Source organism: Megascapheus bottae, chromosome 2, assembly GCF_031878675.1.
Source record: "Megascapheus bottae isolate mThoBot1 chromosome 2, mThoBot2.hap1, whole genome shotgun sequence".
Classification (NCBI taxonomy): Eukaryota; Metazoa; Chordata; class Mammalia; order Rodentia; family Geomyidae; genus Megascapheus; species Megascapheus bottae.
The window spans coordinates 68,686,300-68,711,889 of NC_143510.1; the positions used below are offsets into that span (position 1 = coordinate 68,686,300).

Genomic DNA, 25,590 nt, shown 5'->3' on the forward strand with positions numbered 1-25,590 from the left:
TTCTATTTTAATTGCTCTTCTTCATCTGTCTTATTGACCTCTATAACTCCAGGTTATCTACAATTCCTTTATCCACCCCATGCCTAGCTGCCAGAATTGTTTGTTGACAAGGAAAGTAAAACGATGTTTGTTAGCTTTTTCCCACCTACAAATGTTAAGTTCAATCTCACTCACATGGCTCATGAGGATTTATGTCCATCCTCTCAACACTACTCTCTTTAGCTATAAACATTATGCTTATATGCTTGTGACTTTGTTGCGGGCTTTCCCTGTAAGTCCCTCCATTAATCTATTGCCTCTGATGTTTCCATTAGGGCTTAAAGAAATAATTGGAAATTGCATTAAGTGACTTCCACACAACATGGATGATACAAATTGGACATTTGAAACACATGAAGATGAATGTGGTATTTCTTTGAGCTGAACGTCATATTTTACAGATAGAACAACAGGAAGATCATAACTCCAATTATCTTTTCCCCATTAACAAGTTAAGACATTGCAATATGAAAGATGGTGGCAGAAAGGATAATAAGATACATAATTCTATAGTTTGGGGGAAACAAAGTCAAATTTATCTCTCATTGGGTGTCTGTCCTAACGAAATGAAATGTAGACATGCTAGTTGTTGTTCTGCAAGTGTTACAGATAGAAGGATGGAGTCTCAACCCTTCTTCTAATGCTAATTTCCATTGCCCTTTTTAAAAAAAAAAGAGAAAAAGTTTGAGCAATACCCTTTAAGACTCTTTTGGTTAGGTTTCCAATCAACCTTTAAGGTTTATTTTTACCTTCTCTATCTTTTTGCTTAGGCTACTTTGACCTTCTTTCATCTACTTCAATATGGCAATCTGTGGACTGTCTTATCCTGATAACTTCATATACATTCTACTTTTATGGTGATTAATGGCTTTTAATTATCTTTAATCTGAGCCAAAATGTGACCCTCAGGGGTCCATTCCTAGCAGTAGTGAAAACAATAATCCTTGTTCTACCCGTGACTCTTTTTTCCTCTAGCACCTATCACCTTGTTTCTTTTTCAGGCAGTGCTATGTCCTGATATATCAACTTGTCTACTTTGTGTGTCTCTCACTCCACCACTTCCTTCAGCCCACACTGAAGAAAAAAATATTAAAGAACCCAAGAATAAGGGCCACATTTTTTTTTTTTTGCCAGTCCTGGGCTTGAGCTCAGGGCCTGAGCACTGTCCCTGGACTTTCTCAAGGCTGGAGCTCTACCACTTGAGCCTCAGCACCACTTCCGGCTTTTTCTATATATGTGGTACCTAGGAATCGAACCTGGGTCTTCGTGCATGCTAGGCAAGCACTTTAACCATTAGGCCAAACTCCCAGCCCAAGGGCCACATTTTTTTATGAGTATTTTTTCTCGTCAAAAAAATAAGATTAGGTCTGAGGGAAAGAGGGAGTAAAAGATGGTGGGCTTCCCTTGATGGCACAGACAGATGAATGGGAAGCAAAGAAACTATAATATCAAAGGAAGAAGGACCTTGTGTTGTTAGAATCTGGATAAGAGTGCAAAATCCTCACTACATGCTGTGCTGCTGGTGTACAACCCATAGCCTATGGATAATGGCTCCCAATCCATAGCCCTGGATAATTGTAGTCATTCTGGAGTTGTAATATTTACACATTGTAGAAGTTTAGGAAGCTCCTAAAGACATCAGATTCCATTTCCTGGGATGTATAAATGTTACTTTATATCAATTAAAGGTCTTTTAGGTGTGGTTAAGTTGAAGATCCTGGGATGTGTACTCCAAATGTAACCACAGATGTCTTTTTTATTAGAGGAGAAGATTTGTCATGGAAGGTTAAGTAATGTGGTCATGGTGTCAGAGACTATTAGTAGGCAGCCACAAACTAATAAATACAGGCCATCAGAAACTGGACAAAAAAAAGGATTTTCACTTACTTCTCTAGATAGAACCTTGGCTTTGTTTGTTGATTGTTATTTTAGTTGAAACTAGTTTGGGATGGCTGGATCCCATGGCTATGAGAAAATACATGACTATCATTTAAACCATCAAGTTGGTGATAATTTGCTGCAGAAGCTTTCTCTAGGCAATGGAGAACTGCGTAAAATCACTGGGGAAATTTCCCTTAAGTTAGTACAAGTGATGCATGACACAGCACTGTATCACTACGACATATACAAGCTTTCTGTAGGTATTTGTTATTACTACCTTTATCATATTCTTACGCTCTATCAGGCAGAAAGTTCCATGAGGGTTATTAAAACTGCCTTACTTTGTTTTCTGCGCTATGCCCAGGGTTATAACTCTCAGTAATGATGTATAAAATAATCACTGTACAAATAATTATTGAATAGTAAAACAACATTGTTAAAACAACATCTTGGTAATGAAGAAAAGACAAAGGAAAACTGGTTTAAAAAAGTAAAAGAACCACTATGAGAAAGATTGTATCAGAAATCACCCATTACAAGCAAACTAATAAGAGGTTTAGGTCGGTATGACCCAATGCATTCATCTAGAGATTTATCCTTTAACCCTAACTGGGAGTTCAGACCCCATTATGTACTTTCAGTCAGCTTTACTAAGGCATCTGGGTGGATGCTGAAACTCAGATTAGTCTATTAAATGGGTGAGTGAAGATACATGGTATGTCATTCTTTCACCCTGATGACAGAGGAATGGTGGTGTGGCCACTCTAACATGTTAGAGTAGCTGTTATTACCTGTTTCTGTTGTGCCTATTCTCCTTTTTAAGCTAAAAGATCTCTTTATCAGGAGGCAACTGAGATTGGAAGAGAAAGCTACCTGCTTAATGTTTCCAAGCGTATTGGGGCTCACACTGCACCGTGTCCTTTGGAAGGTGACTGGGAGAAAGCAGTATACTTGCATATCTCTTAGCTCCTTCTAATGCAAGTGAAATGTCAGATGATGTGATCCAGAGAACAACAACAACAAAAATGTTCAGTACTTATCTGAAATCACAGCTTGCACTCCTCTGTAATTGTAACCCAAACAATCTCACTCTCACTTGGCTGCTAAGAAAGGGAAAAAAACTGTTCTGAAGGAGATGGGGGTGGGAGTGGGGAGTGAAAATAACTTTGAGATCTCTCAGCCTAGAATTTAGTTGAAGATCTTTAGTACACAGGGAAGTGAAAGATCAGGGCTCTATCACTCCTTTATTTTCTGCTCTAATGAATACAGTTTGACAATACTGATGACCGGCACTCTTCAGTTTGTTTAGAGAGGATGGCAGCAGCTGTTGAGGTTACACTCCGGTGCCTTGGTGCAAAGGATAGCTAGGAAGGTGCGTATGAAACAATCTCAAATTCAAAGTCTTCACACACCCACAGGATCCTGAGTCATTTTAATTCATGTAAACTTCTTTTTACAAACTGCTTTGGAAACTGCTTCTTAGCTTTGGAAAGGTCAAAGTCCTTATTGAATAGCTGAATGTACCAAATATTCACTTAATTGCCATTAAATGATGATTGGAAAAGCTAGCCACCTTCAGAATCCTCAGCTTTGCCTTTCAGTAGCTGTAGGAGCTTGGCTGCATTAATAAATCCATTCTTCTTCATTTTCCTTATTTGCAAAATGAGGATGATATTAATAGCACCTACCACCAAAGATGATGAGATAATAATAAATTCATTAAGTAAAGTGCAGCACTGCTTGGCATCCAACAAGTATTTACGGAGCTTTGACGATGTACACAGACTATTCTTAAACCAGAGCAAAAACCAAACATTTCTGCTGTCAATGGTACCTACTTTTTATTATGATGCCTTCTTGTAATTGGGAGATTTTTAATTTTTCACTGAAATCCCACAGGGAATTTCAAGGCAAGTAAGAAATAGTTTGGAAGCATGGCACTGGTGTCTGATGCCTGCACTGCTAGCTATTCAGAAGGCTGAGATCTGAGGACCACTATTTGAAGCTAGTACCAGCAGAAAAGTCTCTGTATGTTTGTCACCTCTAATTAACCACTCAAAAACTGGAAGTGGAGCTGTGGCTCAAAGTAGTAGAGAGCTAGCCTTGAGCAAAATTGCTCAGGGACAGTGCTCAGGCCCTGAGTTCAAGGCCCGCCTCTGACAAAAAAATGGGTTGTATTTTATCTTTACTTTGACGAGATGAGTTTTATGACTGCATTTCAGATTTCTCTTTTGGTGTGCTTTAGCTTCGTATGAGCCCAACTCTAATTTTTGTCTCAGACCTCTAGTCTGCATCACTAATTTGGGCTGTGAATACTCACCTTGAGGTTTCAATAGGTATTAATAAAATGGAGGACAGGCCAGACTTCAAGAAAATAATTTATTCTGTCCTATCCCTGTTTTGTTGTTTGTTCATCTGTTATGCTTAAAAAACTAATTAGCAATGTGCATGCACTGTATCGACAGCTTTATTTAGGCTTAACTATAAAGATACAGAATTGGAGCTGCAAATCTTCCAGTAGTGGCCTGAAACAAACTTGGATTTCAGAAGCTAATGAAGGACTCTAAGCAGTAGGACATTTTTTTTTTTATTAAGTTCTCACACTTGTATTTTTCGTTTCTTCCCTCTGCATTTTCCTCCTCACCTGCATTCTCTGCCAGCAGTATCATTAAGATGTCACCTTTGGGTATGACATTTGTAAATTTCTCCCTTTTAAAAGTTATTGTGGTATAAATTAGAAGTTTATGGGAAGTGAGAAAAAGATGTAGGAATGTCTTATGAACCTTTTACCCAGGTTTTTCCAAGATTAAAATCTCATAAAACCATAGTGTAGCTGGGGGTGGTGGCTCACACCTATAATCCTGGCTACTCAGGAGGCTGAGATCTGAGGATCAAGGTTCAAAGCCAGGGCACAAAAGAATCAGAGACTCTTATCTCCAATTAAGTTCTAGAAAATGGGAAGTGGGACTTGGCTTAAGGATTGGGCAGTAGCCTTGAGCTGAAGAGCTCAAGGGACAGCTCCCAGGCCAAGTTCAAGCCCCATGACATACAAACAAACAAACAAATTAACTAATGAAAACCGTAACGTAATCGTAAAAGCAGGGAATCATCATTGGTACAACCAGAGAACCCACTCAGATTTCACTGGGATTGGGTTTTAGACACCCAATTTAAATTGAAGTCACCATAGTGAAAATTCAGATTCATTCCATATATGTGGATTTTGGATATGGTCTTCTGCGTACAGCAGTGTGCATTTGTTCTGTGTGTGTGTGTGTGTGTGTGTGTGTGTGTGTGTGTATGTGTGTGTGTGTAAAGAGACAGACTGACCGAGAAATAGATACAGAGAAAACATTCTTGGCCCTACACATTATATGATAGTTCAGAATACTAAATGCTATGTCAATACTATCAATTAACTTTAAAGTATTAAGCAAATTTAAATAAATAAAACATGTTGCACTAGGTTTCTAACATTCTCATTGAGGAAAAATATCTCACAAGTCCCCAGACAGTAGGTAAAGCCTACTCTCCTGCCTCAGGGTATAAGGTTGTGTGTGTGTGGGGGGGGTGGTGCATGCATGCTGGGGACATAGCATATGTAATGGTCTAAGCAAAATGCTACTTGAGGACATGAAATCAGAGTCAGGGTTGGAAGGGACCTAGAAGATAACTGCTCTTATTGTCCACACGGATCATGTATTTTTGAAACACTCCTGTTGGCTGGTCTTCTAACCTCTGAATAAAACTTCAGATGAATATGTATTTGTCATTCATTCTTTCTCTACTTAGATTTACACAATCAAATGTACTTTATTAAAAGTTTATATGAAATCAAAAAAAAGACCCTGAAGGGAAAAAAGAAAAACCAACAAACTATGCTAGAGCTACGACAATGACTGACTTCAATTTATACCACACAGCCATAGGAATAAAGACAGCACAGCGCTGGCATACACACAAACTAAAAGATCTGCAGAAGACCAAAATATACTCACACAGGCATCTGATTTTTGCAAAGGAGCTCAAACCATACACTGGAGAATAGACAGCCTCTTAACAAATAAATGGTGATGAAAAAACTGTTTTTTTGCAAGTGGCACTGGATGCATTTCTTTTATGTTACATCAAAGACATTTATATCAATGTCAGTAAATCACATTACTATGTGTACATATATACATACACATATATACCTACATATATACACATATATAACTACATAGACACACACACAAATTTTCCTTGTATCATCCCTGAAATCCAATACTGCCCCTCAGAATTTCTTTTAAAGCTTTTATATATATCTACTTCTCCTTGGTTCTGTATACATATTGTTAGTTTCCTGGCATAGGGGCAGGACTTCAAGTAGTGTTTATTATATTAGTCTTATTGTACTCTGCCACTGAGATTTTTTTCTATCCTGACATCACCAAATACATTTACTGTCTATGCTGGCTCCACTTCGGCTGCAACCTTTATAGTTCTAGAGATTTTTCCTCAAAGTTTCTTGTCGTAACACTTGAGCTTAAAAGGGAGAAAAGGAGACTATTACAAAATCTATAAGTCCTAACTGCAACATTTTGACCTTCTACTGATGTTAAATTTCAATTTAGCATTCAGGTATAAGCTGTCTAAGGCTGAGTGTTGTCATAAGAAATAAGTACTCATACATAAAAGCTCTTTCTGTATTTGGCATAAAATTATATTAGGTGTTACAATGTCTCAATTATAAAAATCCCATAGGAAATATCTTTTGATGCCCAAAAGTAGGAGAAAAGAAACAAACAAAAACCACTAATAACTTTCAACGATAGCTGAGCTGATGTAAGTTTCCTTCTGATTTGACTGATAAGATGCCAAAAGGGAAAAAAAAATCATTTGGTCAATGGCTGTGTCCTTCTTTCTATTTATTTATTTCCCTCTTTTCATTCTATATTAATATCTAACATTCCATGTTAATAGTTTGATATTAATATATTAGTTTTTGCAAGATAATATGACCTAAAAGAAGCCCAGATATAAAAAACAAACAGCAGACAAATAAAACAAAAATATTCAGACATTAAGTTTTCTCTCCAGATATTTAAGGATACATGGAATAATTTTATTTTTTTAAGGAAAGGCTTTAGTAATTTTCTTCAGAGTTATGCTGAAGCAACATTTGTTTTGGTCTTCCAAATCACTTTATTCCTAAATTTGTTCTTATTTTATCATGAGGTGTCCCCCATATCGATTTTTCCAAATGGTATTTTAGTAGAAATAGAAATCATTCTATCATTTATTTTTCTCTCTCTCTGCTTATCTCTTTCTCTTTCTATTTCGGTCTCTCTGGTTGCCTCTTTTTCTTTCTGTCTCTATTTCTCTGTTTCCCTGTCATTCTGTTTGTCCGTCTCTCTCTCCCTTTCTGTTACAGAGTAAAAAAATCATTTCAGTATTTTATAATTTGTTTTAATTAAATATTGCTACCTGCTTGGGATTACATATACTGAACACAATGTTAAAATCCTAGAGTTTTAGAACTGAATTAACCACTGCTGTATGATTGCAAGCAAGTCATAAAGTCATGAAGTGTCCCATTTATAGAAAACTACCTTTGGATGAACACTTGATAAATATTAGGCACTGATAAAATGCACACAATTTAATTTAAACTCTTTAACATAGGCAATGTATAACATACTTTAATTGCCTTGAAGTGTAGCATTTTAATCTGTAAATTTGGGAGCTGAAAAAAAAGGGGAGGCTTTCATGACCAGCTCCCTGTGTCAGAAAGTCAATACACTAGCCATGCATGTCCTCAGTAAGGGCATTTTTTAATACTTATTTCAGTGAATACATGATGTCATGCCTAATAGCAAAATATGTAAGAAATTGGCTTTCATTGGTATTGGTAGTGACTTTTTAACTAGCATGATATATGCTGCAAATGAAATGTAATTGGTAGGGCTATATGTTTTAAGTATATTTGGAATGTTTTTAAAATCTCTTGGGGACATGAGCAGGGTGTAAAAATTTTGGGGAGTCTGTACAATCACAGTAGTGTTTGCATGGAGACATGGTTAGGATAGGATCAAAATGTGATCACTAAGCCACCCTACTTTCAATTGTCAGTTTAATAGCATTTTTGGTTTTCTAGACCAATACCAGGGTAAGCCCTGGTATATTCTCCCATCTCAGGTATGAGATTTTTTTCCTTTCCCCAAATTTAGCACTTTGGAGAAATATCTGAACATTCTGGAAAGTGGGAGTTTGTCAAATTACTAGACAAGGTTTTTTTTTTTTTTCCTTTTGGGTCATGGGGCTCTTATTCCACCTGGACACTGTCCTTGAGCTCTTCCATTCAAGGCTACCACCCTACCCTTGAGCCAAGCCCCACTTTCCATTTTCTAGAGGTTTACTGGAGATAAGAGTTTCATATCCTTTTGTCCCTTGGCTGGCTTTGAACCTTGATCCTCAGATCTCAGCCTCCTGTGTAGCTAGGATTACAGGCGTGAGCCACTGCGCCTGGCTCAAGATAAGGTTTTAAGAGTTCACTATTACCTTCCTGATAATAAGATGCTTACTAGCAGATACCAATATGAATAACAGAATTTGTTCTAAGATTTACCTTTAACTAAGTTGAAAAAGAAAAAGCACTGTCACTGGGGTTGTAACCCTCACTTAATTCAAAGGTTCCCAGGAGCCACACACACTTTCCTAGGAAATAAAAGTATAACTAAATTACTACTGAATGATTGTTTTCTGTTTGTTTATTTTTTTGGTCTGGTCAGTTGAGGGACTTCAACTCTGTGCCTGGCTATTGTCCCTGATCTCGTCAGCTCAAGGGTAGCACACTACCACCTTGAGCCACAGCACCACTTCCAGTTTTTTGGTGATTATTTGGAGATAAGATTTTCAAAGTATTTAGTGCCTGGTATGGCTTTGAATCATGATCTTCAGATCTCAGCCTCTTGAGTAGCTAGGATTAGAGGCATGAGCCACTGTGCCCAGCTACTGAGTAATTCTTAATGGACAGTCTGTTTTTAATTTTCAATCAGTGACCCTAAAGTAAGTTGTTATTCCTTTTTTTCTGATAGGAAAACTAAGGCCTGTACTCAGTGATAAATTCCTAGAAAAAGAAATTTAGTGAATAGATGGGAAAACATTCATATGATCCTGTCCGTATTTTTAAAATTTATCTTAGATTTTTTTTTTATGTGTGACATAAATGGAAGCTCTGGACCTTCATTTCATAGGAAGCTATCTCTGTAGTAATTCATAATGTGTATGCCATAAGGTGGTAATGACACCCAAATAATGTGTGGATTTGAAAAAAACAATAAGGTACGCATACACGTTTACTTTAAAATTTCTATGTATTTTAATTTGCTAATTTTTTTAGGAAACTATAATTTAGAAAGTGAATAGATACTATAATTAAACATTTGGGAGAGTTTAGACTTTTTTTCATTATATTACAGTTACAGACAGGCTTTAACATATTTGGGTGCAATTCCCTGTTTCCTGTGTCACCGTTACAGAAAACATTAAAATTACTCTGTATTAAAATTACTCTTTTTCTAAGTTAAAAAGCAGCAATATCATGAATGCATTTTGCCCTTTTAAAAATGTGCATATTTGTTTACAGCAATTTTGAAAGGGTGCCTTGCAATGAAGATATTCTTTTAAACATTAATTCATTTACAATATTCTAGGAAAAATTCTACATGTTTGTAGAGTTTCTTGGGATTAATTTCCAAACTGGTTGCTATTTGTCATACCTGAATGAGATAAAATGGGATCTTTGAATACAAAATGACTGTTTTTAGCAGGGTTAATATCTATTAAGGCTCAGGAAACTGGTTGAGGACAAAATCATAATCTGTTCAAGAATTTCAACACTAACTTCAGTAATAGCAGACATCAAGGTGAGAAAAAAAGAAAAGAAATGCACTTAGGGAGAAAATCTCTGGTTATTTTTATGAACATACCACTCCATTCACTGATAGTAGCTGGTCTCCTCTTTTGAGGCCTCCGTGTCTTTCTGCCACCCCTCCGGGGATGATTCGAGAGATATAAATGGGGGAATTTTGTTCCTTTCCTCCCATCACGTTAAAACCGAGGCCTTCATCAGTCTTTGGCAGCTCAACTACCCGCGGGTGGGCGTGGCCTTCACTTGCTGCAAAAGCTGCAACTGTTGCCTGAAAGAAAAGATGGTCTTTTGGTAACAAAACAAGGGAAAGAAGGCAAATAATAGGCATAGGCAGTGAACAACTTAGGCAACTCCGTGTATTTCTACAGCCCTCTCTGATGAAGGACCAACAGCAAATGTCTTTATTTAGATACCATCTCTGAGTTATTTCTGTGGTGAAGCCCCACCTACCTAGTTCCAGCTTTCCAGAGCTTATGCAGCACAATAAACATGCCCCTGATAAATCTATCACTACTATCTTAGATAAATGCAAATATTTCTAATTGGGGACTCCAAATAATTTGATACATACATTGTCTAGTATTTTAATTTTTTTGTACTTTAAATGTTTATTATCACCTTAGGGGCGGATTGTGTGTGTGGTAATTTTCATGAGACATGCATTCTAACTTAGTGCTTGCCATCAATATTCATAAATACTTAATAAACTGACAAGCACTTTTACACACAGAATGTTATGATACCTATGTAATCTTGCTATTGTAAGACTACTCATTTAATAATTAAGACTACTGATTTTATAAATAAGACCACTAGTTTAATAAGTGTGAGGTTTTTTTAAAAAACAAAAGAACTTAAAAGTAAAGTGAAACTAAAGATTCAAGGCAATTATTTCATATTTAGTAGCAATATTCCATATTGTTATGGGAGACTTTTAGTTTGACCCAAGATTTTCCCCCTACTTTTAACATTCGTATTTCAAGAACTATAATGACATAGGCAAGCTTAACATATGGAAAACATCATGAAATATAGTAAAATCATTCATTTAAAATTCATATATTAATTTCTTTGAGCAAACTCAAGGAAATAACTTACCATTAGTTCCTTCCACCCACCCTCCTTCCCATGAAATAACAGCATTTGAGAAAAAAAAAACAAAGATTCTCTCTGCCTCTTAGTTTCCAATTGCATTAGCCTGATTCAACCACAGTTGATTAGATGCCTACTGTACAGGGATTTACTCAACACTGTGAAAATATTGATTCTCGACTACTGTACATTCATTATCCACACGCAACGTTATCACATCAATTCAGAATTATGGTACTGCCTGCATTTAGTGAGAGCTAGTGGCTGACATGGAAATAATGACTTGTTTTAGCTACATGCATTTGCTCATGCAAACCTTGTTGTCATGCATAGGGTTTAATGGCTGACATGGATGCAATGCAGACAGCCCAGAAACAACCAGAAAATATTGTGCTATCGCAACATTATGCTGCTATCCTGCTGTTCTACATGAATAAGAAATGAGAATGGCAAAACACTACATAATTCACTTTCTCCTTAATTAAACCATGTTGGGATCATTTTTCTCTGTGTCATTACTTCAATACAAGCAAAGCATGATGCAATGGTAATTATACCCTCTTTGTTTTTTTTTGTCCCAGTTAGAGAAAAAAAAAAAAGAAACCAACTTACAAATCTACAGTGTTCAGTTACAGAATGAAAACTGAAAAATCAGAGGAGAAACCATACAACAGGTGATAAAACACAAAAGAACTAGAGGGAAAATTCTAATTAGATTCACTGAATACTTACTTCGGATACATTATTAGAAAGATAAAAGCTTTCCAAAAAGCAAGTCATGTTCTATTGTAACATTTCTATAAGTTGTGAAATAGGAACTGCGTCAGTAATTTTAGTTTGAAATTACTATTGTTTCCTAATGATCTATCCTTCAGAAAAATCTCATGATTCTATTACCATATCGTTTTGTTAGTAGAATCTCTGTAATCTCTGGATCTGAGTTTTTAAAGAGCAAAAGTGTTCATCACTATAAGAGATGACAGGTCTCCCATTTAAACCAAGTTTACATTCTTCAGCTATTTGCCCGTTCAGCTGAATGTAAGGAAGGATTGATCCTAGGTCAGGGTGAATGCTGTGCATACCTAGCTATTGTCTTTATATCGTGCAGATAAATCCTCATGCACTGAGTGCGAGACAAGTTCTTTAAAATCAGAGGAATGTGCCAGAAAAACAAATATTTTGGACAGTGAACCAGTAGATTTGCTTGTGCCAAATGGACATTTAGCGAATTTAATGAAATCATTCTCCTTTCTTAAGCTACAGAAGCAGCAGAAACGTTCAATTTTCCATTAGGAGTTTTACCTGGGAAGTAGTACTGGTTCTAGACTCTGGGCTGCCACTGATGTCTAAATTCTCTTAGTGTACACACGAGAATACCTGAAACACACACGCGCACAATCAATTACTACATCACTGGGCTCAAGTATAGTTTTAAAGTTATTCTAGCCTTACCTTTGCTGTGGCCCTTGCACGGAACTCAGGACAGCCATTAACAGTTATCGTTTCATGCATATACTGATACACCTAAAATATTCACATAAAAAAAAACATGTAAGAATATTATGAACAGCAGCTCATTTATTACAGTTAACACATTTGTCATTTTAGGACCCAAACACTATCATATGTGAAATAGGACTAAATCAATTATTGGGTGACTTGGACCAAGTATTTATCCTTTATGCTTGGTATCAGGTGAGAGGAAGTAAGGTAAACACATTTATTCAAAAGTTTTAATTGATCTACCCATGTCTTACTGTTAAAAATTTAACAACTGATATAAAATCTTTAAGGGAAAAAAAACCTACCAATGTTGAAAATATACTTATATTTGGTATTAGAAAAATTGCATGGTTAATAAAGTTTTTTTAATCATAGCTCTTGTTAAAATGTCATGTTATTTCCTGAATGTTTAGTTACTTCCTGAATTTGGAAATATTTTCTAAATTGATATTTACCAAAACTATGATTACAATCTTTCCCTCGGCCCAAGCATAGAATGTGTTGGATCAAGAATATTTATTTATTGGGATCATTTCAATTAAAATGCTTTCAAAGCATTTGAAAACTAATGACACTATTTTAAGAGCAGCTATTCTAATCTTAGATTATGGTTTTAGACCCAAATATAGAAACCTTTGAAACTTGTAGGTAAAACTGTTTTCTTTCTTTTTTTCTTTTTTTGCCAGTCCTGGGCTTGAGCTCAGGCCTGAGCACTGTCCTTGGACTTTCTCAAGGCTAGAGCTCTACCACTTGAGCCTCAGCACCACTTCCAGCTTTTTTCTATGTATGTGGTACCAAGGAATCGAACCCGGGTCTTGTGCATGCTAGGCAAGCACTTTAACCACTAGGCCAAACTCCCGGCCTAAAACTGTTTTCTTGCTGCTTGTGGTGTCTCAGGATTGAATTCTAGCTGGTCCAGATGAAGAGAAATCAGGGGATCATACTTCAAAGCCAGCCCTAGCATGAAAGTACACAAGACTCCATGACATTCAATGCCTGGTTGCTGTGGTTCCATCCTATCATCACAAGGGACAGGATGGCAGAGCCCAGACCAGCCTAGGCACAGAGGCTTCCTCAAAAACAATCAAGGTGAAAAGTAATGGAATGTGTGACTCAAGCACAAGACCCTAAGTATTACTACAGAAAACAGAAACAAAATGGTGTTTTCCTTATAGTTGCAAAAATAAGATTCTAAAATGCACTATTATCAAAATAAAATGCTTCATTTTAAGTAGGAAGAATGACTAGTAAATGCTTGAAGAAGGTACATGGAAAACATAATATATAACATAATAAGTATATATATGCACATATATATGACTGTAGACTCACTTTAGGTTTAGGTAGTAAAGTTGAAAATATCTACTGCATAATGCACAGAGGTAACCGTCATTCTCATATTATACTGGAGTATTTTTGAAAGTGGGCTATACTTTATTTTAATAGAAAATAAAACAATAAAGCCATTATTGAATGTTTGAAGGGAAACTGCTTGCTTTCTATTTATCTTATTTTAAATGTCACAGTCACAGGTCAGTAAAGTGAATCCAAAATTTGATTCATTCATCAGCTTACAACGATCTGCTGAGTATCTGGGACTGCCGTTATCCTATCATTTTTGGCTTCCTCTTCATTTCTCAAGACCATTTGGTTGAGTCTCTAATAATAGTGATTCATGTTTCCCTGGTGACATAGTTAGAATGATATAGACAAAATTATCTGGACTATAAAGGCAAGAACACAATTCAAAATCTACCTTGCAGCTTAGGTCCTCCACGAAACAAATGGCGATATTTAGTTTTGGGGGGATACCTGAATGATGATAAGAACAGGTTTACCTAGTCTCTAGAGGATTTGCAATATGTCTAGGTGACCAGAGTGGCTGCCTTACATATTTCAATGGAAAGGCTTTATTTTGTTTATACAAACACAATTCCACAAATTAATTGCACTTATTTGCTCTAATAGTCCATTACCAGACTAATTTCCTTTGCTCTGTTTCTCTTGTCAATTAACTCTCATATGTGATATATCCATCTATATTGTCTTTTGCTGAAAGCCCTACATTAGTACCTATAGGATCTCCTACCACCAATATTACTTCTACTGTCATTGTCAATTGCTCACCTGATCATGTCACTACTGTATTTTTGGCCATCTGTGACCTTACAATAACAGTGAAATAAAGAAGCCAAAATTGCTGGTGGTTCACACATAATTCTAGGTACTCAGAAGGCTGAGATTTGCGGATTGTGATTTAAGCCAGCTAGAACAGGCAAGTCCATGAGATACATGTCCAATTAACCATCAAAGATCAGAAGTGGAGCTGTGGCTCTAGTGGTAGAGTTCTCCCATTTTAGGAAAAAGCTTAGGGATAGTTCCTAGACCCTAAATTCAAGCCTCTACACTCCCCAAACAAAGCCTATGCCAGTTAATACAGAGAGCCTGGTGCAGAACCCAGTTGTCTACTTTCAGCTCACTCCTATTCTTGGCTCTGCTTATTCCCTGAACATATCAACCTCTCCCAGTGGTCTGGGTTTTTTGCACACATCCTGTTGAGCGCTGATGGGATTGCCCTTCCATGAGACAGATAGTTACTTATCATAGTTTAACACGGCAATGAAAGACCAGTCCAGACATCACAAGTCCTTTGTTAAATATTCTCTGCCTCATAAAGTAGAGCAAACCATTCCCTGCTCAGTTGATTGCCACCTGAATTTCTCTAGGTTTATTCTGGCTAATCTTTCCAGAGAAAGTGATTGTGAGGACATTCATTTAGCAAATAATCAGTAGGTTGTCATTAAGTGATAAAGACAAAGTAATAATTATGTAAGTACCTGAGATAAAGCAAATGCCCAACAACTATCACAAGTATAATTATTCCTACTATCCCAATTTGATTTTATAATTGGAAAGTGGGACAAACAAGGGGCAGTAGTGTCTAGTGCACAGGGTCCAGAGAAGAATTTGGAAGCAAACGCTGGCTACAGTACCTTCTAACTAACTGCTGTGGGTCAGGTTAGGTACTTGATTTCTCTCATTTTTCAAATGAGAACACGTACATTCACATAAACTAACTTCTATATTTTTATGAAGATTGAGTAAGATAAGCACAGTTTGCCACATATGTTTAATTAAAAATTAACTATTACTGGCCGGGAGTTTGGCCTAGTAGTAGAGTGCTTGCCTAGCATGCATGAAGACCAAGGTTGATTCCTCAGTATCACATACACAGAAAAAAGCCAGAAGTGGTGCTGTGGCTCAAGTGGTAGAGTGCTAGTCTTAAGAAGACCCAAAGACAGTTCTCAAGGCCTGAGCCCAAGCCCACGGCCGGCAATGTCACTTTATTTATTAATTAAATTTATGTTTCCAAAACTTGTCTAAAAGGGTCAAAATTTGTCCTCCAGGAGACATTTGATAATGTTTGGTAAGATTTTTATTTGTCAAAAACCAGAAGAGGCTGGGTGCAGTGGCTTACACCTGTAATCCTAGCTACTCAGGAAGCTGAGATCTGAGGATCAAGGTTCAAAGCCACCCCAGGTACAAAAGGACCTGAGACTCTTATCTACAATTGACTTCTAGAAAACAGAAAGTGGGGTTGGCTCAAGGGTAGCACAGTAGCCTTGTGCTGAAGAGCTCAGGGATAGTGCCCAGGCTGAGTCCAAGCCCCATGACCCACCACCCCTCTAGAGGTAGAGTGCTTGCCTAGCATGCACGGAGACCCAGGTTCGAGTCCTTTGTGGCACATAAACAGAAAAAGCTGGAAGTGGTGCTGTGACTCAAGTAGAATTCTAGCCTTGAGAAAAGTCCAAGGACTGTGCTCAGGCCCTGAGTCCAAGCCCCAGGACTGGCAAAAACAAACAAACAATCTAAACACAAAAGAGGTGTGGTTACTGATATCTGGCACTTGGAGGTCAGGAAGAACACTAATCATCCTACAGTACATAGAGTAGCCCCCACAGCAAGGAAGTATCTGCCCAAATGTCTAGGGTACTGCGGTGAGAAACCCTGATCTAAACAACTCTTTTCTTCATACATGAAATAAATATTATACAATAAAAATACATGTATGCAGCACAGAATAAGGGGGTCTTAGAGAGATTTAGTGAACAATCATTGTAGTAAATTATATTTCTGGTTTTCAATTAATATCAATGAGTTCATTTGCTTCACAGGACTTTCCATTTAGGCACTTTTGATGCATGGGAATTGGACCTCAAAAACAGTGATCTGCTGTGACCATACATCAAGTGTGAGCTGCAGAAGTGTCACACAGGCTCATATCTGTCAGCCTCCATAACCTTTCGTCTTTCCCATACATCACATTTCCTTGTGCTAAACAGAATCAAACCACTACTATTTCGGCACCAAGGATGAAAAGCAAACCTTGTGCACATAACAAGTCTTTCTTTAGATTTTGCATGAAGGTATATATTTTCATTGCTGTTTCTACATTACTATGTAAATAATACCTTCACATGATATATTATGTCCCTTTATACATAAAGGCTACTATATACATAAAGGCTACTGTAAAAAGGGAGTGGCTGCAAATGTGCAATGCAACAGTGAAAGCAAAATGCTTCACTCCAAGTGAAAGTGAAATAGCATTTAAATCACCATCTATTATCATAATATAAGATCAAGTGCCATCAGTCCCATAGAATTAATTATCCATTATTTCCTCCCCTCCAATAATATGAGATCAGTCCCAAGTCTTTAGGGGAATTTAATGTGAAAATGATATTACTAGCTAGAAGGAAAATGTATTCTAACATAGAAAGTGATTTCCAATGCTTGGATTAGGAAAGAGAAGGGAAAAATCTTGGACAAAGAGTAACCCTTAAATATCTGGTCATCAGAATGGAAGCTTTTCCTGGAATATTCTTTGCAGGTGAAGTCTGATAAGAAAAGCCCATTAAGAAACGTCTCTATTTCTTGCTCGTAAGTGCTGTGGAAGGCAGATGTCTCCCCTAGAGTATTCTAGAATCACTGGACAAAGAGGCTTAAATGTCACCCACCCCCAGCATGAACATAGTAGAGGCTACTTCCTTTCATTTGTATTTGGTTTTGTGGGACCTAGTCAGGAAGTATCAGGGCCACAGATAAAATTACATAATGCAGGTCTCAAATCTCATTTTGAAATTTATAGAAATTACTTATATATTTTAAGCAAGTTAAAATGACTGTGCCATGTACTTAATTTTCCAAAGGGAACAGAAAATTATTCAGTTCTATGGTTTCAGTACTAATTATTCTGTTATATAAAAGCAGAGTAATTAGTACTGAAACCATAAAACTGAAAAATGACTCTAATTTTTAAAATGGTGCCATTAACCTTTAATTCAGCTGCATATTTTAATAAGTGGTTTATATTTCCAATGGGTTCTTCTAATATGTAACTTTTATTAGGTTGTAGGTGCTCATTTGTACAAATAATAACTTTAAGAGGAAAAACTGAAACCACAAAAACAGAACATTTACACAGGGTTCATAGGGCCAGTGGCCAAACCACCAGGGATAAATCTCTTTCCTTCTAGTTGTCCAAAAAAGTATTCCCTTAAGGCAGCTGTTCCTGTCCTGAACTTGTTCTGCAGCCAGAGTGTCTAGTGACAGGAAATGCCTGAGCAAAATTTTAGGAAGATGTCATTTCCAATTGGAAAACTATTCTAAGTGTCTGGATCATTTCTACTAGCTTTTTTTGAGTGAGATGCCAATAAGATTTGGCTTAAAATTTTATTTTGTAACTTAAAGGAAATGGTCTCTTTTTGTTTTTGAGTGGACTTTCTCTCATGAAATCTCATGGAGGTGTCCCAAGGATTCAGCAATAAAAATAAGAGTAAAAGTCTGAAAGTGTTTTAAAGTCAGTTTTTATATTACACAGGTTTTTATCAGGAAACCAAATCGCTTGCTTTGGAATCACTGAGTCTTAAATGCCATTGCCACATCAGCTAATTAAATGAACACTGAAGGAAAACTTTAGCCCAATTACGAAGAACCAACGTAATTGCCTCTTTTGATTGAAATAATATATTATAGCAAGTGAAGGTTTATCACGTGTACCAATAAAAATATAAAAAGCCAGCCAAGTTAAATTGAAACTGGGAATAAACAATGAACAAATTTCTAGTGTAAATAGGCTCTATCTAATACTTGAGACATAGCATTTCATAATTAATATGTCTTTATAAATGTAATAAGGTGGGCTGAGAGTTTGGCCTAATGGTTAAAGTGCTTGCCTAGCATGCACGAAGACCTGGGTTTGATTCCTTGGTACCACATACATAGAAAAAAGCCAGAAGTGGTGCTGAGGCTCAAGTGGTAGAGCTCTAGCCTTGAGAAAGTCCAAGGACAGTGCTCAGGCCCTGAGCTCAAGCCCAGACTGGCAAATAAATAAATAAATAAATAAATAAATAAATAAATGTAATAAGGTAAACCAAACACTATTATGTGGGATGTTGGCAATGTAGTTAAGAAGTAAACTTAATAGAATTTGGTCATAGTTTGTTCTAGACAAGAAAAGGAAAGATTAAGTTTGTGACAGGATTTGAGATAATGAGATTGATATTAGACAATGTCATTTGAGTTCTGATCTCAGAGATGTTTGGTAGATGGCTGGATTTGTAGGTGTGATAAAAGAAACATAGAAACTATAAAATGTAATTTGCATTTCATCTCTTTAGTTGTGTCTATGCCTTCCATTCAAAAAGATTTTGACTAAGAAAGTGAGATTTTTAAACACTATCTAGTAACTGAATAACTAATTCAATCTAGGTTTAGTCCTCTGTTGAACCTATGAAGTCAAGACATCTGTGTTTTGAACTTAAGATATCTCACATGTACTCATGATCAAGTGAATTATACCCAGATAAAAGGAGGGTACAAAGAAATACAGTAGTGACTTTAAAGTAAAGATAATTCATATTCTTTACAGGAACTGTTGACAATATTTAATCACACAAACAAAAAGTTAAAATCAAGGGAAAGTTGTTAGTGCATTATGGTACTTATTGGTAGCTCATTTTACTTCCTCCAGTTCCTCCTCCTCCTCCTCCTCCTTCTTCTTCTTCCTCTTTTCCTTCTCCTTCTTTTTCTTCCTCTTCTCCTTCTTCTTCTTCCTCTTCTCCTTCTCCTTCTTCTTCTTCTGCCAGTTCTAGGGCTTGAACTCTAGGCTTAGGCCCCATCCCTGGGCTTCTTTTGTTCAAGATTAGTGCTGTACCACTTAAGCCACACTGCCACTTCCAGCTTTTTCTGTTTATGTGGAACTGAGGAATTGAACCTAGAGCTTCCAGCATTCTAGGCAAGCATTCTACAACTAAGCCACATTCCCATCCCCTTATTTATTGATTTTTAAAAATAAATACTGTCATTTATATCTTAACTTCTGTTTGGAGTTTGTGTGATCTTGGTAAATAAGACATCTGGGTACATGTTAATGCTTATTCTATGCAAAGCTTCATATTGCTCCAATTTGGAGTTATAATTCACTAAAGCAATCCTCTAATAAGGGACCTTTTCTGTTTTCATGTTATACACTAAACCACAAGAAAAAAACATGCATTTTACACATGCTACATTATCTCTTTATGAAAGAATTCTTTAAAGTGGAATATGGAGACAAAAGTATATACACTTCCAACATTGACACAGATTTGGCACACTGTATTCAGAAGACCAAATCCAGCCCAGTACATGTTAATAATTAAGAGACTGGCCTAAAAGCAATTTATTTACCCCAGGGAGAGAGGGTTTACAGCCAAATGTCTAATGTGAGGTGAGTGAATTAATTTCAGTATATCTCTGTAGTGGACGATTGCCCAACAGTATAAAATGAATGAAGTATTAATTCATGTAACAATATAGATGGCCTGAAACTATTTATTTCAGTTGAAAGAAGCCAGATGAAACAGATACAAAATAACATTATATATGTTTAAGTTTACACAGTTTTTTGGTGTAATGGAGTGACTGATTTACTGATAATTGTATATTATTCTACCTACTGTCCTGAAATGTAAGGGAGAAAGTATAGAAATGTTAAAATATAGTTACTTTATGTTTTGAAATTATATAGGATGCGGAAATAAGTTTGTTTTGATAAATTTATCAATGAAAGAATGGATGTATGATGTCATTCAAATTGTGAAACAAAATGTCTCCAATTTTTAGTCCAGAGTAGTACTAAAATCCTGGGGATCTTGTTTTTAGCAACACAGTAATTGGAGCAGCAGCAATACCAGACTGAAGTTGAATTGCCCAGTGGCTGGCATTTCTTTCATGATGGGATTTGCTTTCCTGTTCTGAAAAGGGAGTCATTAAAATCTTCCATACAGATTTGCAAATGATCTTCAGTCTCTTAGTAATGTTAGCAGGAATTGAATCTTTCTAAAACCAGAACAACTGGACAAACTATAAATGTCTTTGGATTTGCATGAATTCATTTGCTCTTTCTTCACAGACATCATACACATTTCATCCTCTGACAGAGCAAGTCAGGATATGTTCTTTTAGGACCCAGAGGTATAACTTTCCATTTAGGAATGATTTCACAGAGGACAGCAGCATCCTTCTTTCCTAACCAGGGATGAAGAGATAGCCAGTTTCTCAGCCTTACCATACCGAAGGACTCCTGGATAAACATCAGAAGCTTCATTTCAGACGCTGAAGTCTTCTCTGTCACCTCCTTTAGATCTTTAAGTGTGGAAATGAAGATGTTGTGTGTGCCCCAAGTGTCTGTGAAATGCAATCTGAACCAGAGAACCTTGAGATCAGGGTCCTCTACTGCCTACGAACCAGTTCAAGTACTCCAGATCATTTCTGTATCTGGCTGGCACTCTATGAGAACAGTATAACCAGTCATTTTTCTATCTTGGGTGCCTACTATGTTTTGAACATCTTCAGCTTGCCTCTTCAAAATTCAAATGAACTCATGAAATGCCCAAGCTTAGTGTTTTGATAAGAAGCAACTTCTTCTAATAGGCTGACATAGGTCTGTGAACCAGAGGTCATCACACATGTAGTTCAATTTTACAGGAAAATATCAAGACCTCAGTTTCACATGCAGTACCACTGGTGCTTGCCCCTTAGTTTTGTTTCTGCAAAAGTGTTGTAGCTTGGTCATTTTATCCACTCTTTCCATCTAGATTCACCTCCTTAAAAGCCACCTCCTCTTGGTACTGCAGAAAGAAGCTGAACTACAAAATGCTTGTTATTGCTGGATGCACGAACGACATAAGCTCTGTCCACATTTGATAGTGAGGAGGTCATTTAGGACTTTGGTTGAGTTCCACCTTAAATTCAGCCAGGACTGGCACAGCTGGGCTGTGATGAAATCTTCACTGAAGTAGGTTTTCTTCAGTAAGCTTAGCTCTGCATTGAGAAGTAGCAGGCCATCAGATACCATACCGATGCTGTATTTCTGTCTCCTTGTCTTTAGCTGGTAAGCCTTAATGTTCTCTGAAGGCACTGGTCATCAGTTATGGAGGGTGACACACACAGAAGCTCTGCAGTCAATAACATTTCAGTTGAGCAACAAACGGCTCTTGACAGCTCTTAGGTTACTATTCAGCTCTGATGATCAGAAAACAGATATAACTCAATGGTGTCTACTAGTTCCCAGAGCAAGAAGTTCCATGTTGTAAAATCAAGACTATTTTTCTTTTTAAAAAATTTTCATGCAATGCACATAGCAAACACGCCTGATCATCTCTTTAGTGTTGTGATTGGGTTGTACTGGATATTTAAGATAGGTTCTCTTTTGCTTATCAGATGGAAATTCTCTGCATAAGAACAAACTAATATACTGTAATACTTGCTGTGTAAGTGTTCTTCCTTTTCTCCCCTCCCCTTTAGTTTCTTCTGGCAGAGTCACAGGGATGCTACTCAATTTCTCTACCCCTGAACTATGATTTCAGCCATTAAAATGTTCTTTGGAGGAAATGGTGGCAGCACCCTCATTATATGTGAAAAACATAACTGGAATTTTGTTTTTGCAAAAATCTCAGCTAGATTATATTGGTTTACTTCTTTTTAAAAGAAAGAGATTCATTAAAACATTATGCACACAGATACTTCATTACTTCTCCTTCTGCATTCACATATCAGAAGATAGGTCTAAGTTATAAGTTTAAGGGCCAACTACTTGTAGTAGCACCACTTACTTCTGTGCTGAGACCAAATCAGCTGATCTAGACATAAAGTTCGAGATGACATGGCAAATCAATTCCAACAGTCCATTTGTATGTCTTGACCCCACAACATTTAAGACCTGCATAAAAATTTGTTTTAATGAAAGTTGTTTCCATATCAAACCAGAACAGGACAAAATGATGTGGAGAAGATAATGGTTATTTATATTTGCCAAGTGAGAATGAAGACATTTGAAATCTTTGGAGAAAAAGTTTATTTTTCATTTGCCAGGAAGTAGGCATGTATTTTCATTAGACACATTGTTGGAAAAGCTCCACAAAGTAAAACATCTGCATCATTATCACTGCTGTCAGAAAAATTCCCCAGAATGCAAAGTAGTGAAGGCACTTGTCCCAGGCAGCGGAGATGCCAGCTCATTCAAAAGCACCCACCTGAACACAAAACAAACTTCATTTAACTTTTGGAAGTGATATGCCAGGTTTAATTATAATGTGGAAGAAGAAAAGTACTAATGCCCTCCCAACATTTTCATGTGAATAATATTTCATAAGGCATTTTTCTCTCCAAAGGAAAAAAGTAGGTCAGTTTTATCAATGTGAAAGATGATTTGAATTTGAATATATTATTAACCTGCCTTTGGGGATGAGAAAAATCCTGTTTTTGTGTTTCCCTATCCTTCAAATTAAGTTATATAAAAACCTAAGTTAGGTCGGAAAATGTGGAAGGGAAAAGAGCTCAGATAGTTTTAATTAGGTTGAAATGCTTCATTAGTACCTACCCTCAATCAGACAAATGCTAGCAGTTTAGATGGCTGCACATTCTCTCTGCCACTCATTCCTGTCACATGGCCCATTTATTTCTATCTGAAATAATGATCAGCACAATTCAGTGCTTAAGAAAAATAACCTTTCCATCCAGTACCTGTTGCAATTTTGTGTTCTTTCTACAGTATATATTTTTCCATCTTGTATTCAAAAGCATAAGACTGGCTATCATCACTCTTCTATTAATCAATTATCTATTAAAATTAATGACATTTTGCATTGATATGACCTGGAAATGCAGAGCCAAATAATCTATCAGCCTACCATGTTTGCTTGTCTGGGCTTAGTGGTTTTCAGTGTTGTTTCCTGACACCAGACATGGTGACTTGAAACACATCTATTCTATCATGACTAAAAGTACTTAAAGAGGAGAGGATATTAAGTCCCAACTTCAATAACTGAGCAAGGGAGAAGGAAGATACAGCCAAGAAGAGTGAGGGGACCTTAAGACTTTTCCAGAAACTGAAGTTTTCCCTTTTCAGCTGTCAATTTAGACCATGGTATTTGTGGTATGATCACAAACATGGCAATAGCGATTTAGGTTACCAAAAATATATCTACTGTAGGATGCACAGTGATTCTCACTAAGATTCTCACTAAGGACATAGAATTTTATAAATATGAGGATGAAGAGGCATTTGGACTGAAATAATAAAAAAAAAGCCTGAAGAGTTATTTCTATGTGATGTTTACTGGGAGAGGACAATGATGAGAAGCCATCCTTAACATAAGAGAAAGCTGGGTGGACATATTTTCTGCCAAGAGTCACAGTGTTTGTCAACTTTGTATCTGGATGGCTCCATGGAAATCTAAGTAACTGTGGACCATTTCTTAGATGGTTTCCAAATGCTAATGTGGGTACCAGCAAGGAGATAGAATGCTAGAGAGCCCTACGGTACAGTTCAAAGGTAGTTAAGACAAAAACAATTGCATATAGAGGACAAAAACATGAGAAGGGGTAGCAATGATTGTTAAGTAATGCACCTTCTATCTGGCGAATATAATGTAACCCTTCTATTAATTACAATAAAAATGTCAAAAAAACAATTGCATATAACATAGTGTGTGTGTGTTTGTGTGTGTGTATGTGTGTATGTATAGAATTTACATCAAGTGAAAAGAATAATTCACCTTTCTTTCTCAAAATTAGATATAATAGAACCCAATATTTATTTCTATTATGCACTCATATTCTCCAAAGACCAGATTTAATAAAGCTGAAACGAATCTCTCACTTTCAGTCATTTTACATAAATGAAACTACAGGTTATTGCAGAGATACAAAGCTTTCTAAAAGGAAATAATCAGTGAGACTACTCTATCAACACTAATAAGTCCTTGATTACATTTGAATACGGCTCATTTTGACTGCTAAGTAACTGACTTAGGAGTCTCTTTCAAAAACTATAAAAGTATTTTCTGACTTCTTTAAAAATTATAGCTACTTCTGGCTACTTTGCCAGCCAATAATGTTTTTTTTTTCTGTTTTGCTGCTTTAGTTTAAATTTTATTGTTTTGATTAGGAGGACCTTGGAAATCAAAAGTTGTAAGCAAAAATGGACCGAGCCAGATGGTCCTCCAATGTCATGGTATCATGGAATCACCTGGGATATATTTAAAATAGAGTGGCACCTGACCAGTACTCACACCTCCTGACTAAACTACAATAGGGTGCAACCTGAGCATGGAGATTCATATAAATTCTCCAGATTTTATGATTTCTTTTTGCCAGTCCTAGGGCTTGATCTCAGAGCCTAGATGCTGTTCCTGAGTTTGTTTAGCTCTACTATTTGAGAGTCACTCCCAGGCTTTTCTGAGTAGTTTTTTTTTTTTTAGATAAAAATCGAATGGACTTTCCTATCTAGGCTGTCTTCAAACCTCAGTCCTCAGATCTCAGCATCCTGAGTAGCTAGGATTACAGGTATGAGTCACTAGAACCGGTTTATCTTTGTTCTTTAGAAAGTGTGATACCATTAAAAACTCATCCTTGAATTTGCACTCATGTCAGGTTTTCTGGATCAAGACTGCAGTTGCGGTCCAAGCCTAAGTACTAATAAGAGAAATGAGACCATGACATCTATCTGAGATTAGACAATTCAGACATAACTTATCACTGAGGGCAGGGGGCCTTTTTCAAGGCACATTGAGGCATGGTTAAGAGTTGGTTCAGGGGAGAGGGAAATGGGG

General features: G+C 36.7%; 1 protein-coding gene across 6 annotated transcripts in view; it reads right to left on the reverse strand.

Moving 5' to 3' along the window:
• The window catches only part of Lin7a (lin-7 cell polarity scaffold A), a 205,561-nt gene that overhangs the window by 24,520 nt on the left and 155,451 nt on the right, over positions 1 to 25,590 (reverse strand). For 5 of the 6 annotated variants that reach the window (XM_090328311.1, XM_090328309.1, XM_090328310.1 and 2 more), the window contains 2 exons: positions 12,380 to 12,451; positions 9,894 to 10,103 (listed from right to left, as the gene is read on the reverse strand). In XM_090328311.1, coding sequence (XP_090184437.1) covers positions 9,894 to 10,103; positions 12,380 to 12,439 — 270 coding nt within the window. In that variant the 5' untranslated portion in view covers positions 12,440 to 12,451. Of the gene's footprint in view, positions 1 to 9,893; positions 10,104 to 12,229; positions 12,305 to 12,379; positions 12,452 to 25,590 lie in introns of all 6 variants that reach the window. The other variant, XM_090328313.1, reaches the window with a different exon arrangement.